The sequence below is a fragment of the Pangasianodon hypophthalmus genome, chromosome 15, assembly GCF_027358585.1.
Source record: "Pangasianodon hypophthalmus isolate fPanHyp1 chromosome 15, fPanHyp1.pri, whole genome shotgun sequence".
NCBI classification, from domain to species: Eukaryota; Metazoa; Chordata; class Actinopteri; order Siluriformes; family Pangasiidae; genus Pangasianodon; species Pangasianodon hypophthalmus.
In genome coordinates this window covers 7,876,681-7,893,741 of record NC_069724.1, presented here as the reverse complement: position 1 = coordinate 7,893,741, position 17,061 = coordinate 7,876,681, and the positions used below count along the sequence as shown (strand labels likewise).

At 38.5% G+C, this 17,061-nt stretch overlaps 1 protein-coding gene across 4 annotated transcripts in view; it reads right to left on the bottom strand.

Annotated features, from left to right (window-relative positions):
- Positions 1-16,719, bottom strand: part of igsf9bb (immunoglobulin superfamily, member 9Bb) — a 114,656-nt gene extending 97,937 nt beyond the window's left edge. For all 4 annotated transcript variants that reach the window (XR_008303841.1, XM_026938854.3, XM_026938855.3 and 1 more), the window contains exon 1: positions 16,328-16,719. Coding sequence is in view for 3 of the 4 variants with exons in the window: in XM_026938854.3 (XP_026794655.2) it covers positions 16,328-16,391 (64 nt within the window). In the remaining variant the exon portion in view is untranslated. The remainder of the gene's footprint in view (positions 1-16,327) is intronic.
- Between the last annotated feature and the right edge of the window lie 342 nt (positions 16,720-17,061).

Below are 17,061 nucleotides of genomic sequence, written 5' to 3'. Positions count from 1 at the left end.
GAGGACATGGTTCTGCTTAAACTGCCTCTCGTTCAGGCTTTAAATAGATAAATGGATATCAATGTTGAGGCTTTTGAATGATGTTGTCATTGTTTTGCTCTCAGGTCAATCCTGGCACGCAATGCTTTATAAGACTGAAGAAATGCAGACATCCAGCAGCAGCACTTCATGCAGTATGGATTCACACAGCAGGAAAAAAGAATAATGTCCTCTTAGCGGATGTGATGTGCTTTTCCTTCCAGCATAAATCAGCTTAAGGCTCTTTTATTTGCACTGCAGAAGAATGTCACTCTGACCCCCACTCTTAAGCCATCAAAATGACTTTCATCACTTAAATAATATGAATTTTCATTACATTTTTTGGTATTTTTTGGTATTCTATATCAAAAAAAAGTGTTACTTTCAGTACTCTAATATAGGGTTGTCCAAATGACACTTGTGTCTCTGAAGAAATTATGTCTTTGAAGGCACACTTTATTTTCACAATTTTGTAAAGTGTGTATTAATTTCCTAATTAAAAAAAAGTCTGGTAAGTCATGTTTCTTCTAAGTAGTTCACAATGTCCAGCAGGTACTTCATGGTTTATCTATCTATCTATCTATCTATCTATCTATCTATCTGTTAGATGTGGGTGATATTACAAAAAAAATCATATCACGATTCTCGCAGGTGATTCAACACGATATGTATCATGATATATAGGTTTGCTCACAACCAGCAATACAATAGTGTTGCATTAAAAAACTGTTATAAATAATAAATTTGTTTATTATTAATCAACAATTATATAGTAAATTTACTTTTTTAAACTTTCCTTTAAAAATAACATTTTATATAAATAAAAATAAATAAACATATTTAACACTGAAAAAGTTTTTTTTATTTTTGCAGAGTTTAAAGATTTTACAGATTTTAATTTTAAAGTTTAAATACCAAATTTTAACATCACATCAGCTGATTCCAGTCAGTTTCTAATTATTTAAAAAAGCCCTACTATTTATCTATCTATCTATCTCTCTCTCTCTCTCTCTCTTTCTGTCTGTCTGTCTGTCTAGTGAAAATCACAACTCAACATTATCAATGCTATTAGTTTTTTTTTTTTTTTGAGCTCTTACTGGTCACATGATTTAAATGGGTTTAGTACAAACCTCAATAACTCAAAAATAAGTAAGCCTATGAATAACATCAACTTGAATCTAATGACAGTTTTAATGACCGTTTAGATACTAAATTAAAATAATTAGATAATTAAATTAAACTAAATTAATAAAATCTTAATATATTCATTAATATACTATATTCATCATAATATATTCATTTAATAAAAATGTGTTCTGTGAGCAAAAAGTAAGGAGTCGAATTTCAATAGGCGGATTATGTTCGTGCAAGAAATCTTTACTGAGGGAGTCCATGGAATTTTCAATTAAAGAAGTCCTTGGCTGCAAAGACTAATGAGATGCCTGCTCTAAACACTGTCACTGACTGGTATATTTCAAGACAGCCCTTCTCTTTAGAAGAGCCATACTGGAGCTTATGCTTTGTGTGCTGATGGACATAAATGCGCCAAATGTGTCACCTTAAATGTGTCTGCCTCCACATCCTCCCACACGGCCCTTAATGGCAAAAGCTAAATCACAGCCTTAATTACAGTTCCAAAGTCAAGTGATGACAAGCAAGGGAATGTTTTATGTTTTTAGAGTATGTAATGTTCTTTCATACAGGAGGTCGTGCTCACTGTACTGACCTGCCCTGAGTTCAGACAAGAGGCAGTGAAGAGCAGCACAGGCATGACTGAGCTGAAAGAGAGGAGCGATGCAGTTATTACAGAACAGCTAATTTGAGTTCAGAGAGGGCAGGGAGGGAGCTGCAGTAGGAGGATGCAGCTCAGGGACGTCTGATCCATCAGCGCTAACCTTCAGGAAGTGACAATGCGTGTCCCGACTGGCACAAGCAAACTACAGCGAGGTCCACTGTAGTGCACTTCGTGCCCTGAGACATGGACGCATCAGGATCTAATTTTCAACAGATATAGTGCAGACACAGAGACAAAGAAAAATGGATGCACAGATAGAAATGTGACTTGAATTGATCGCTGGGCCTTGAAGTACAAAGAAAGAGGTGGAGGGGGGGAATGAATGAAAGTTTCCTGGACAGGGGGGATGGCGTACTGTATAGGAGTATCTCATGGCCAAGGCATGAATATTTAATGAGTGTGAAGGAGCCGGGGTGGAGGAAGCTGAGTGCGCTGTATCAATGAACAGCTGAAAGATGAACCACAGGAGGAAGCGGGCCAGCCGAGGGGGCGGGGAGAGAGGAAGAGGAGGTCAGTATGCTGCCTACCACCATGCTGAGCTCATGAAGTCACACACAGACCCTCTCTCTCTCTCTCTCTCTCTCTCTCTCTCTCACAGACACACACACATCCGCACTCCTCCCTTATCAGAATCTGCCGCGCTGTGTGTGAATGAACGCTGGGTTTGGTCACACATTAGGCCAAATCTGATTTATTTCTTTAATCCATTTTCAAGATTATCACAAAATCTGAATTGCTGCATTTGCATCCATATTAATATTGTTGTGCACTGATTGTTATATTAAAATCACAGCCATGATTCTGCTGCGTTTCCTTCTGTTTCATGTGACTTCACACTGTAAAATCGCTGCCATTTTGAATATGAGACTCATATTCAAGTATGAGTCATAGTCATTTTGTCGGCGCTTCATTAAGAAGATTCATTTTCATTTATGCTTACGTATATTCGACTGCCCGAATACACAACACTACATACAATACATCTTTAACAAGCAGCAGTGCAGCGGATCCTCACTGTCATACGCCTCGTAGCTAGGTTAGCTAGCTAGCTACGTTATGGGACAACTGGGAAGGTTATTTTGGTAGCAGGTTAGTTAGCTAATATCAATCCCTATAATGTCAAATAAAAAGCACATTTGGAGTTTTCTGTGAGTTTAAGTGTACTTCTGAAGTAATTTTAGCTGTCTTTGACCCTAGTTACGTTTGGGCTGTGCAGTGAAGCCAGAAAGTTGACAGAAGTCAACAGAAAAATCATGTGTCTGAAATGCTGAAACTGTGGGGCATGTGAAAGTTAGCTAATTAGATACAGACATACATACCAACTTATTTTACTGTGGATCATGTTTTAGATAAGGGAATGTCCACTACCAGATATGAATGCATTCAGTGTAGAAAACAAAACTGAATAGTATAAAAAAAAAAGTATTAATAAACTCAATAGTAAAGCACATATAAATGTCCTTAAATCTTCCTGGAAAAAGGCAAAGTTCATATTTTTTTCTGTTTTTGGATGCGGGAAAGTCTTTCCTGCTCAAACTGCCTGTCAGAACGTTAGCCGTTAGCCACTGAGTAATAAGTAGCTAGCTACTTATCTAGCTAATGTTCAAAAACATCTACTAAACATTAATCAACAAAGCTAACATACTAACATATTATGTTTAATAGCTAACCTAAAAACATGCAAGTCCACCTTATCCAGCTACCCCATTCATGCAGCTATAGTCTGTTTAGCTAGCTAGTCATCTATCATAGCTAACATATCTGACTAATAAGCTAACTTTACCTTCCACACTCCAGCTATCTCCAAATATACTAAACCTGGTAGCTAGCATGATGCAAGTGAGATAAAGTGCTTTCAAACATGTTTGGAACATGTTTTTACTGGGAAACTTTATCATGATAAATAGAAAAATGTAGTGTGTCTAACATGATTTTATTTTTCCAACTTCCACAAAAAGCTAATGTTGTTCATGCTCTTGAGAAATGTATTGGGACTCTGACATTCTAAGCTAAATAATAAATAACAACACAATTTATTACATCATTACCAGCATGGAGGCCCCAGGGCAGTGGGTACCTAGCGTCTTTATAGTTTGTGTACAGAAAGCACACCTTTCACCTACAGAGCTCTACCAATACTGTCATACCTCAGTGAATCACTGACCCCTTTATGAGACTTTTAGTTAAAATGCAACCCCTCCAGGAAAGATTTCTTACTTTCTAAAATATTACAACCTCCTGCTGAAACATTATTCTGAAGCACTCCATATAGGAAGATGAAGCAAGTATTTCTACAAAACCTCATCACACATGTCATGATCCATATGAACCATTTCAGATGGGAAGTAGCTATGCTTTCGGTCATTGCGAATGTCTAAAATACATTTTGTGCAACAAAGATTTAATTACAGGATTTAAGACCTTTTAAAGTTGAATCAAGGAGCGAAAAACACTTTTATGACAAGCAATATTACTGTAGAACAGCCCAATATTACATTACACCAATCTGAACCTATAGTAAAACTTGATGGGAAGCTCATTTTGCCCTTGTATATATATATATATATATATATATATATATATATATATATACACACACACACACACACACACACACACGACAATAACTTCATATGTGTATGTGTATATATATATATATATATATATATATATATATATATATATATATATATATACACACATACACACACACACACTATATATATATATATATGTATTGTACATAAAACCACAAATCCACCATCCCCTCACCTCTTCTGGTCCTCTTTCCACCCAGGTTGATTACTTCGGACCTGTGGGAAACACTTCTATTCTTCAAAGTTTAAAGCTCACGCCTTGCTTCCAAACTTGGCTTGAGTACTTACTTGGCTCTCTAGCGTACTTAGAGAAATAAATCTTTCAAGCATTACAATTCAAAGCAAACTCATTTCTGCTTTGCTGTGTTTATTCTTCTACAAAACAGAACAGCTCCATAATCAGCATTGCCAAATGGAAAAAAAGAATAAGTCAGAATGCCGACAAGGTCTTCTTAGAATGGCCACACCAACAGCAAAAAAAGTAGCACTATTGCTGTAAGTAGAAGCCAAATCATCTCTACTCAACAAGCACAACATGAAAAGCTACCATTTCCTTCACCTTCTTCATCACTCAAACTTCTACAAAGGCATAACATGGCTTCCCTAGTGAAAAAAAATATGCTAAGTATACTTGCAGCCAGATTAATTGTCAGTGTACTTTAAGTGTGTTAATTAGTTAACTTGAAGTCTGCTATTTTGGAACAACTAATTTTGTGCTAAGTATATTTTAGTTGTAAATAAATTGTAGTAAAGCATAAATTTAAGTGTATTTAGTGTACTTTTATGTGCTAAATTGGAACAACTTCAAGTATACTTAGTACACTTTAAGTATATGCCTGTGTAAGATAATTGCATGCATGATTAGTGATATTAAAGTGTACTTTTTTGTACTACAAGTACATTACAAATTAATTAAGAGTGTCTTCAAAACACACAAACAATATACCATAAAGATATTATGTTTGAGTAAAAAATACGCTAATTTTTTCCCCAATGCTGAATGCACTTTTTGTCACGGTCATTACAATAAATAACATGTAACTTCAATAACAGACATCCGTATTTCAACCCAGTGGCATGACAACACCGGCCCTCGCGGTCAAAACACAGACCGACCCCCCGGGAATCCTCCCGCTGCTCCCGATTAGCCAACCCGGGCCTGTACCACCCGTCACTTACCGCGCTCCTCATCACTGACCAACAATTATTACTGTTGCCGTTGGCAGTAAAACTTTTTGTCGGGTTGTTCACCGAGTTTCTGCCTCTTCTTTTCCCTGAAATCTCCGTCGTACCCTTTTCCAACATCGCGGGCATCTCGAGGCACAGCACCGAACTTTAGTAACGTCTGTCTCTCTCTCCCTCTCTCTCTCTCTCTCTCACTCACACGACTAGCTAGCTAGCTAACAGGCTAAGCTAACTGGAGACTGAGATGATGGCTAATTCGCGGCCTCGCTGTCAAAAACAAGAAGTGTTTTTGTCCTCAGACAAGAGCACAAACAGTTAAACATCAACTACCAAATGTGTAAACTGCAACGCTGCCTTTATAAATAGCTAGCTCTATGAAGTTAGCAATACCAAGCCAGCTAAGTTCCCCGAACAATATTAAGTCTATCGGATTAGCTAGTAGGCTAACTGTTAGCACTCTAAGTTTCAGCCACAGCACTGATAGCGAGCTAAGCAAAATAGCATAGGCTAATGCTAATTTAATTGCTCATTTCGCCCAAAATTCATCTGAAACATTTCAAAAACACATTCGATAAAAGGTTACTTTCCTGTAGAACACATTTTCTTGTGTTCGTATGGTGTGCTGTTGGTATAAAATTAGTCATGGATTGATGTTTATACATTGGACCTCTCTGTGACATTGTATAAATTTATTAAAATACTTAAATCACAATTACATGAGTAGCCTTTTGTGCAGCGCATACACTGTATTTAAAAATGTTTTAAATGGGCTTTCAACGCATTTATCATATGTTTTATTACTTTCTAAAAGCAGTAATGAAGTGAATTGCAAGCATGAAGAAGTACACTTAAAAATTACTCCAAATTTTAACTTAAAGTATACTAGACCTTGAGGTTATTTAATAATGTACTTTGAAAGTAAACTTTCAATGCATTGTTACAATGGTCATTTTCAGCACACAGTTAAAAATAATACTAAAATATATTTACATAAAGTGCAAATAAATACACTTTTACAAAAAGAAACAAAACTTTCAATTCAAGTATATTTTTGTAAAATATATTTTTAGAAAATATACTAAATTACAATTATTTTAAAGTGTGTTAAAAGTTGTATGGTAAAACTAGGTAAAAGCATGGTGGTAATACACTTTTTATATATTTAAAGTTAGTACAATTTTTTGTTAGTATATTTACAATGTACTATTGAAACAGGAAATATATTACAAATACAGTAAAGTATTTTTTTTTTCACTAGGGTTACCTTGCCACTGTACTCCCTTGCAGTCATCGAGAAACAACCCAGTTACATACATAATGGATGTTTTTATGGTCTTACTATAAGTCACTGAAACTACAATATGTGTATCCTGTACCCACTGGTGGTTGGTTGTGATATTAGATGGGAGACTAAAATCTAATAGTTATCAATTGCTGGACAAAGCAACTATTAGGGCTGAGTCATGCATTATGGCATAGTATGAATGATGTGGGGCAAACTATTATATACACACACCTAAAGACACATAGGCAGCTGCATTCGCAATTTCAAAATTTTAAATAATTTCAAGCCTGTAATGCTCTACTGTGTAAATGCCATGTTTCCTCTGAATACCAAACAGAAAAGTTGTAACCCTTTCATTCAAACCAAAAAACACTAAACTTAAATTTTTTTCATCTGTCTTTTTGTGTAATTTGTACTTAAATTTGGACATTACTTTAAGTTTCTCGTTCAAACACATCTAAGGAAATGTAAATTATCCACCTCATTCGCGTTCATTACGCCCACAACTGTATTTTACATGCAGCTTCTCAGTCACTGTTGATGATTTCTTATGGAAGTGTCAACAAAGTGGGCTGAAAAATATCCCAAATGGAGATCAAATCTACAGGGTTTCACACCGTGTAATCACCTGACATGTCCTGATAGGCTGCACAAATCTACAGTCTGGGCTAGAAAGAAATCAGCCAAAGCCTCATCTCTTCACACCATTCTGCTATTTTTCTTAAGACCATCACTGATGCTGTTGCATGTTGTTCCACAAAAATTTTTTAAGATCAAATAATCTGATGTGGATGCCAAAAATTTAACTTTATACTGATGACTTTTTGTTTCTTTTTTATGAAACGTAGACCCTTAGTGCTTAGCCCTGCTAGAACACTACCAACTGCCATTTCCTTTAATAGTGAACTAAGAGAGATTTCAGCAGTTAAAGCTCATAGTCTGTGCTATGAAGGAAGAGAGTGCTGACTGAAAGGATAGCAAACCTCTTTCCATTCTTCTTCATAAGAGCACTGCATAGTTTGCAGTCTGAACTCAGACACAGACCCAGTGACCATCTCTTAACGAGCTGAGAAACAATGACGTTCAGTATCCAACCATGACAGGGAAGGCAGTGGTTCAAGACTGAAACAATTTTTTTTTGCAAAATCTAGTGGAAAACCTTCCCAGAAGAGTGGAGGTTATTATAACAGCAAACATGAGACTAAAAGTGGAATGGGATGTTCATAAAGCACATATAAGTGTTATGATCAGGTGGCCATAAACATTTAGCCATCTAAAGTAGGAAGCCCAGAAATCATAACATGCAATGTACTACCTATATGTAGTAAGGTCACTAAAATAGTCATTAACCATGTGTACCACAGTTTTTTAAAGGATTTTATTTTAATTTTCCTATGCAGGGGTGGACAAGTGATTTCATTATCTAGCCCACCGGGTAAAAGAAAGCTCCAGTATGCTGTCCAGTCCCAGGTTGGTTGCCTGGAACATAATTGACCAGGCTAAATATAATATGGTAGCTAATATAATGTAATAAGGCATGACAGGTTAGTTAGCTAGTTAAATGCATTAATACATTACATTTCTGGGTAGGACTGAGGTAGCATGTCATGTTTGCGCCTTTGACAAAAACTTAGCAAGCTGTTGGCCAACATTTCAGCAGTGGTGTTTTCTCTTCACATCACACATAAAAGATATGTGATACTAGCTAGTGTCTTTATTTTTTTCTCGATACACAAGATGAGTGCATGTCGTGCAGGCAGGAGAGTTACATGACAGTGTTGCAGTGCACTGGTCAGTGTTTCCACATAGCTGTGTTAATCCAAATAGTAAAAGTTCTACTGATTTGCCAGCTCATGCCTCGAAAATAAATCTGTTTCGTGAAATTCGGTAGTGAGTAGAGTTTTTAATTCAAGCTGAAAAAGGCACTGGTTACTGCTGGCCTACTGAGGCTACTTGTTTGCAAGGCCACTGTGTATAAAAAACTAATGGCTCAGGCATGTAATCTTCTTCTCACAAGCGCTGGGCTACTGAATTATCCAGCACAGAGATTTCTCCAGCATAGCTCACTATTAAGGCAACTGCTTTGATCCAAAGTACAAAATATGAAGATTTAAAACATTATTGATATGAAACAACTGGTCATTTCTTTAACATTCCACTTCATTATCTCATTAAAATTAACTATGCTTACGCATTCTTGGCAGCTTTAACTAAAGTGACAGCTGCACTTATTCCTAGTAAAATGACTGGCACCTGTTACTTTAAGTACCTAAACATATTGCATTCCCAAATGATCAGTGAAAGTCTCTCACAAGTGGCTAAAAAGTGTTACGAAATATATAAAGTTTCAATACAGATTTCCCTAATCATTGCCAGCCTTCATGAAGTATACCACAATATAAGGAAACAGGCACACAGGCCAATAACAAAGGTTAATATGGCTGAAGGATTATGACAAACGCTCCAAATGACAAATGCAGAAGATATGGGTAGGTTCTAGCATGTCAAACAGATGTGCGTTCCAGATTACACTTAAGTTAAACTAATTAAAGAAACAATGAAGATTATCAGAGCCTTTTTGAGATAGTTAATTTCTGACCAGTTTTCCTCAGGATTCCTCTATTGCTCCAGCTGGGCAGGTTGACCTCCTCCTCTGTGAGTCATACTGACCTCCTACACACACACACACACACACAGCCCACTCCAGCATGTGCAACACCTTCACACTCCTCCATTACTCATGTCTAACATCACAGCTCTCACATCTGACAAGCCTCAAGCCCACAAACATGAGGATTTATTTTCTATTTAAACACAAATTCTATATGCTGCAGCAATTATGTGAATTTATGCTGACCGACTCAATACATGATACAAAGCTATACCATTCTTATAGAAGTGGTTATTCTTATTTGACCTTATTCATTTGAAATATTACAAATATCTCTTTGCATACCTACCAGGGTCCACATATATATTAAACCTAGTAAATGTCTTCTAGCAGGTAACTCATTAAGTTACAGAAGTGTCTGTAGTCCATACTCACACTATGTTGCACGTAATAATGTCTACAATGTAATGAAAGATATTTACCATTGATCAACTGACTTATTTGTAGATATATGTAGATCTAAGCTTTGGTACAGAACAAAAATTAGCCTTTACACTTTTACTATTGACATGAAAGGAAAATATCAAACAGCTTGTCTGCCCAAATAGGAACACAAAATATTTAATAGTCTGCATTTTTGGCATACAGTTAACCCATTTCAAATTCCTCCATTCACATCCAAACAGAAGTACTTTTGTTCTGGTGGGTGTTATTTGTTTGGGGTTTTTTTGGAGAGTGTTGTTTTTTTCCTAGATGTGAGCCAAGCAACAGTAAAAATAGCCACGTCTGATGTGACCACTAGTTAAAAATCACAATCTCCTCCATTTTCTTTTGTACTGAACAGAGAGACCCCAGTCCGGGCTTCTTGTTTTCTACTGGCTCACAAGACCCAGGTTCGCAAATTCACAAGTCAATGTTGAAGTAAGCCGAAAGTAACCTTTCATATGTTGTGCCCTTTCCCCTTCAGTGAGCTGTCTTTTCTGCTACATGCATGTTATTCATGTTTGGTCTAACTGCTTTAGCTGAGAAAACAGAATAGCAAAGTTTTGCGGTGTCTCCTGTAAAAAATCTGAAATGCTACTCTTAAATGCTTGAGTATTATTTAGTAGCAATTAAATTAGTTAATCACTGTGTTCTGAAATTTAAACCATATAATCTGACTAAAGCGTGGTGTGGTTAATAATAGGCTGCCAGGTTGGTCCAACAAAAATGAAACCAAAGAGTCCTGTGTAGCAATCCTTTGAAAAGATTAAGTACAATGCAAACCTCGTCACCAATCGCACATAGTCATTTAAAAACAAAGTACCAAATATACAAATATTACCTTAAAACATTTGAATAGCAGTTATACCTGAAATTTCCATCACTAGAAATGTTCAAACTGTTTTGGACTCTGGGAGTCCTGATAATGACCTAATTTCTACTAATATACAAGTCAAGAAAACTGTCAAGGACAAGTTCAAACAGGGTGAATGCTTTATTTTTGTACAAGGTAGGACAAGGTCTCATTAATTTATTTCTTAGCAGAAATGTTCAATATAGCTATATTCATAGAACAGGTTGTTAAACGTGCCAAGTACCATCATGTGAACTTTCTGTGAAGGAGGATTACCATGCCAATGATGCCACAGACCACCATGTGCATTGGCACACCAGTTCAGTGATCTCACCCACTGAATGACTCAAGACATCAATGTGACACAGAGAGAATGCTCACTAACCAGCAAACATCCTTGTCTATCTATTCACAAACAACAAAAAAGCTTCTGTTATAAAACTGGCCCAGCAAAATATAACCAGTGGTTATGACTGGAAAGAGAAAATAGCAGGAATGTCAATTCCTGACTGATAATCAGTGCAGAATTCTCTTTATAGATCTCTGCTGCGCTTTGTAATTTAAAGGTTTTCTTCGCTGAGCTAACCTGGACCGAAATCCTGGCTTTATGTGGACCTTTACAGCGGCTTATCTCATGATATTTGAGATAACTCTAGCCAATCCAGTGCCTGCTTTGCAGATACATAATTTAAGCCATACAGGAAGCTGAGGTCAGGGGGTTTCTTATCTTGGAGGAACTGTTCTTCATGACCCTATGGATGAATGGCACTGGACCAATTTCACACATAGTCAAACAAAAAAAAGAAAAAAATTTATTCTAAATTATATTTGAATCACTGATTCAGTCATGGCAGCAGATGTGATAAAGGACATTGCATTGCTACAAAGTTGTCCTGTAAGTATAACATGCAAGTGAAGTTGTCATATAACTGAAAAGATATTAATAATACAGATATATGGCTTGTTCTTGCATGTGACAGGAGTGCTTTCACGTGTTGAGGAGCCAAAAATAGTAACACACTGACCTTAACTACTACAACAGTGCAAAGTCATGAATAATTAACCAAGTCCCATGGTGTGCTTTGGAATGGGTCTAGAACATCTTCTAGTGGTGTTTAAGCACACTGGTTCTTCCTTTTGCTATCAGGCAGGAGAAGAAAGCTGTTGATGTGCAGCAAAGACAGAGGAGCTGCAGAAGTGGGAGGAGATCCTGAGTCAATGTTGTCCCACATACCAGTTGGCTGACATGTGGGCTGATGGTTTTTATAGAAGTGACTATAGCCTTGAGCCAAAAAGAGACTCACTAAAAACCAACAGTATCAATCAGTGTATGGCTTCCAGTGCACAGCATGATTCCTATGATACATGGCCTGGTACCAAAATGTGTGTGCTGTGAGTAGACCAAGGCCTACTCACAGTTTGAGAACCATTATTAAATTGATTAGAAACCCAATGAAATGGCTTGAGAGCTGTCATTTGTTTCAGTATGTTCTATATATATATATATATATATATATATATATATATTTCCTTTTGAAACAGGAAGTTAGAGTGCCAACGCGTTGAAGTGCTTGAGTAATTTACACAACAGCCAGTAGTTTTCAAGACATGCCACAGCCCTACCAAATCTTAACAAACTTGACACTAGCTAAGCTAACTAGCTAAATACGGAGAATAGCGAAAAGTTTCTTGAGAGGCATTTTTTTTACTGTGGAAGTCTTCGCACCACCACCTACGCCTGTCGACTCTGACTAGAAGACAAGATGCCGTGTGTTTTTGGAGTTATGCCATAAATGTGTGGGCCAAGGTCGAGGTCATCAGCAGGAGGCATCTGACATGTCTGAATGGTAGGCTTATAGCTTAAGGGTTAGGGTTAGTTAAATATTATGCTACTTGAGAAAATGGTAGTACTTACTCTTACTAATGAAGATGTCCTGACAGTTTAATAAAGACAGATTCGCATAACTCCAACTAATTTTTTTTTCATGATTTACTGTCATATATGTCTCCATAACAAAATACAAAAGCTATGACACATCAATTTTGATTTCAGGGACACTTTAAGGTGGTATAAATTTTGCCAATGTCCCTAGAAAACAGACCCAACTAGTCTCGCACACTTCTAGAACTACTAGAGACAAAAAAAAACACTTTTTAAGCAAATTTAGAAACACTGGAACACATCCAAGTGAAAACTGAACAGATGTGCTTCTAACTGTGTGTAAGATGCCAGCATTGCCTAATTTAAAGAACTGGGGCCCAGAACCTGACCTGCACCTCCACCTACTTTCAAAGCCATAAGGAAAGATTCATAACTTTGAAAGAGATTGAGACGTTTGGATTACAAATGAAGGGTTTAGATGTCCGTATGTGAAATTAATCAAAGCTTCACACAGTCCCTATGGGAGGCCTTGCTGGAACACATGCTTCTCTCTCGGGCTGTGGCAGCAGACTAGAGACAGACGGCTCAGGAGAAAGTGTATCAGAGACAGGAAATGGCCTTTGAAGTGCTGAGAGTGAGGAAATGGAATCCAGGCACAGCTCACAGTCTGCTAAGATATTCACTTGACAAAACTGGAAGGAGAAAAGCCATATAAAGGTGCTCAATGCCATGGAATCTTAAATACTGGGAACCTATTGCCATGCATATTAAAAAATTTTCTATGCTTCCAGCACATCTGATTCAGAACATAAAGGACTTGCTAACTAGCTGATGCGTTGGATCAGGCGTGCAGGGCACTAGGTCTCTAGGACTAGAGATGAGAATCGTAAGCATTTACCATAAAAATTAAATGACACTTATGTCCCAATGTCCCAGAATCAGGTCATAAAGTAGCCAAACAAGGTTCTCAAACTGCAGTCCTTCAGTCCAACCCAAATCAATTCAGCAAACAGTTTCGCACATGAGGCAGGTATATTCTCAACAGTACACTGCATTAAGTTTAACATTATACAGCTCATGAAGTACTTAGTACTTAGCCAGTGTTTTGGATCACGTCTGTTGGTGTTGACTCCTTACAGGAAAGTGGGTACCCTGGACTGGAGCTGAGATTCTAAGCTAAGTTTTTAATCATAAAAAACTGAAGGCACGCCCAAGATCCATTGTACTAATAGTAGAATAGACTGATAATTAAAGTCATAAAATGAGATCCTTTTACTCCAAGTCTATCACACAATCTAAACCAAAGTTCTCAACCAGAGTTTGCTGCCCTTTAGCACTATATTGGGTGTAGTGATCCAATACGGAGTACAGTAGGAGTCTGATATTGGCCTGAGACTTTGGATTGGAATTGGGTTGGACTGAATGTCCAATCTGATTCACTGAAGTAGTATTTTATGCCGTGCCATGAAAGCATGTGTTCTTGACACAAAGTCCACACCAAAAAAAAAGAAGAAGTCGGCTCTATCACTGTGAGGATGTCACAACTGGATCAGTGTTGGGTATTGGTCAATACTCATGACTCTGACATTGATATACTAAACATGGAAAGTGGTACTGGTGCATCGTTAGCTACAACTCTGCACAAATTTCTTCTTTTCCAACCTGGATTCAATCCAGCAATTAATTACGCAGTTGAGGGAAGTGTACTAAAGCACAAAACTTAGACCTTAGCAATGCCATAGCCCTGAGAGCTCTAAATTTGAAAACCTTGGGCAAGACATACCTTGTTACCTTTAAGCTATGAGACTAATATATCCTAATGTAATGCCCTGTTAAATGACTAACTTCAGATTTATTCCGTATAGCTTCTCCACTGACAGTCACTGGAGCCAGCACCATTTGGAAATTGGCTGCCTCAGCTTTCTCCACTGTTAGTATTCTGCAGCTTTTCAACGCAATCAGCAAGTCAGCCACGTTTCAATGTTTGATTGGTACGCTCGCTGTAAGTGATTTGGCTGGAGTAGAGCTAACATTATAAATCATAATTACAAGACATTAAAAGCCAAAGGAGATGCAAGACTTTGCAGATTGATCCATATACAAGGGAAGAAAGGCATTTGGACAAAATCAGCTGCACTGTGCAACATTAATGTAATCAAAACTGGTCCCAATATAGTCTGCCACTCAAAAGGTGCTTGCCTTTTGGCGTATTATGTCTGGATCCTGAGTATTATAGCACCACCAGAGCGGCATTCACTCGGGCATACAGATTAGTCATAATCAGTTTAAGGGAAGCAGACGTTATTGGGCATATGTTCCCATCATGGTTAAAGATTCACTGTTTCCTCAGGAAAGCTGTGAGATGTTTCAACAAGTGCAGTGCAGTCTGCTGCCATTCAGCCTCTGGGCCCAGTTAGCAGACCTCATCCTGACCAACTCATCAGCTCTATGAGGGAGAGAAGGCTGCTCTGCTGCGTTTGTGTCGACAGAGCAGAAAAAGCAGCAAAGCAAAACAGAGACCCGAGCTCTGGCATATGCCCAGAGCTATAGCTGATGAGCTGTGTTTGCCAGAAGACAGCTTGAGACAGCAGTGCAAGAGCAGAAGGTGGCAGCTTCATCTGGTCACGCAGGAGGGAAATGTGAAGCATATGCAACACCACGCGTGGCCAGCACAGCACAGCGAGAGACTTCCCTTAGTTAGAGATGAGGTGACACAACATGCCAGCTGAGGCAAATAATTTCTTTACTTCTTTATGGTAGCAAATGCATAATAAACAAGTTGAGCTAAATTTTCCTTCCAGTGTGTTTAATGTTTAATGTAAGAACATCTCACAGATGAATTTGACCCTTTCAGAGCTAGTTCTCATCTGCAATAGTTTAGCCCTCTGGTGGACGAATTTGCAACTGCAGGGCTATATGAGTCCACTGACACATCATTTTTTTTTAAAAAAAAGCAAATGCATCACTTTCTTCTGAAATCCTATCTAACAAACAGCATGCACTCAGATAGTCACACTTAAATGGTATCACTTTTTTAAATAATCAACTGTGTTTAAATTTAGTATCTTTCAAGTGATCAAGCAAATGAGGGCACAAGCAAATGGGGGTTGATTAAATATCCAGCAAAAGCAGGTAAGGAAAATTAGAGCTGAGATGGTTATCACTTTATGTTACAAAATGCATCTTGCTTTTGGGTGCTTTATCATTCTTTAAGCATGACCAACATCTGAGGCATCTTGAAGTGAAATCCAGCTGAATGACATCATGGTGCTGGAACAGGTGCATGCTGCACAGGTGCACGGTGCAGAAAGAGTTTGCAGTGCAGAACTAGATACCAAAGGTTGACATGACATACTCTTACTAGTTTTATTAAATGGTTTCCTAATAATTTCAAAGATCTCCGTCTCTGATCTATTAAAGATGTTTACTTGTATAACTCGTATAAGAAATGGCACAACTTCATCAGAGTCATACATGCAGTTCAGTAATATCTGCAGTAATGTTTCAAAACGAGGGGAACAAAATCAAACAAACAAGACCAAATCAAAGTCAGAGGGTTACAGGAGGAAAACTGCAACTTGAGCGTGGAAGGGCATCAAACGTTGCACTTCAACTCACCTTGAGCGGCCGTTCCTCGGGCGCTGAACACACTTGCTATCAAAGTGGCCACATACCAAATCATAGTACTATTGCCAGCCAGTAAGAGAGCTCATCATATCTCAAAGTGCCCCTTTCTAGAAATCATTCATAGACGAGCCCCCGGGATGCTAGACGCACTGGCAGCTGCTGAAATCCTTTCACTCATGCCCTGCACCCTTTCCTCCGGCGCTTCCCTTCATTCTCGCCCTTCTTCTTCCCCTTCTCTCCTTTTCGCATCCTTATCACTCTCGCTCTCTCTCTCGCGCTCGCTCTCGCTCTCTCTCTCTCACTCTCTCTCTCTCTCTCTCTCTCTCGAAGAGCCTCTGCACCTGCACCAGCGCGACGCGGCCCGACGTCGATAGCGACGCCGGCGTAAAACCAAACCCCAGAATTTAGCTCGTTGACACCGCCCCCGCTCGAATGTCATTGGTGGACGTGGGAGGACCGAGGGGCGTGGATTGGCTACCGCTGCGTCGCTCCTGAGGTAAAAAGGCGCTCAGCCTCCGCTTCAAGGTGAGTTGCGGCGCGGAACGGTGCGGCGCCGCAGTATCATGCGCAATAGCGGAGACGCGCGACTCGCAGCTCCGTGGAGTCTCCTGATCTCTCCTGTTAGAGAGCTCGGAATGAATGCTGGAGGAGAGCCGCTCACTGATGGAGGAGTACTCTAAGGTCTTGGCTTAGAGCTGTGCGCGTCACGCATGGTCCGCATCAGC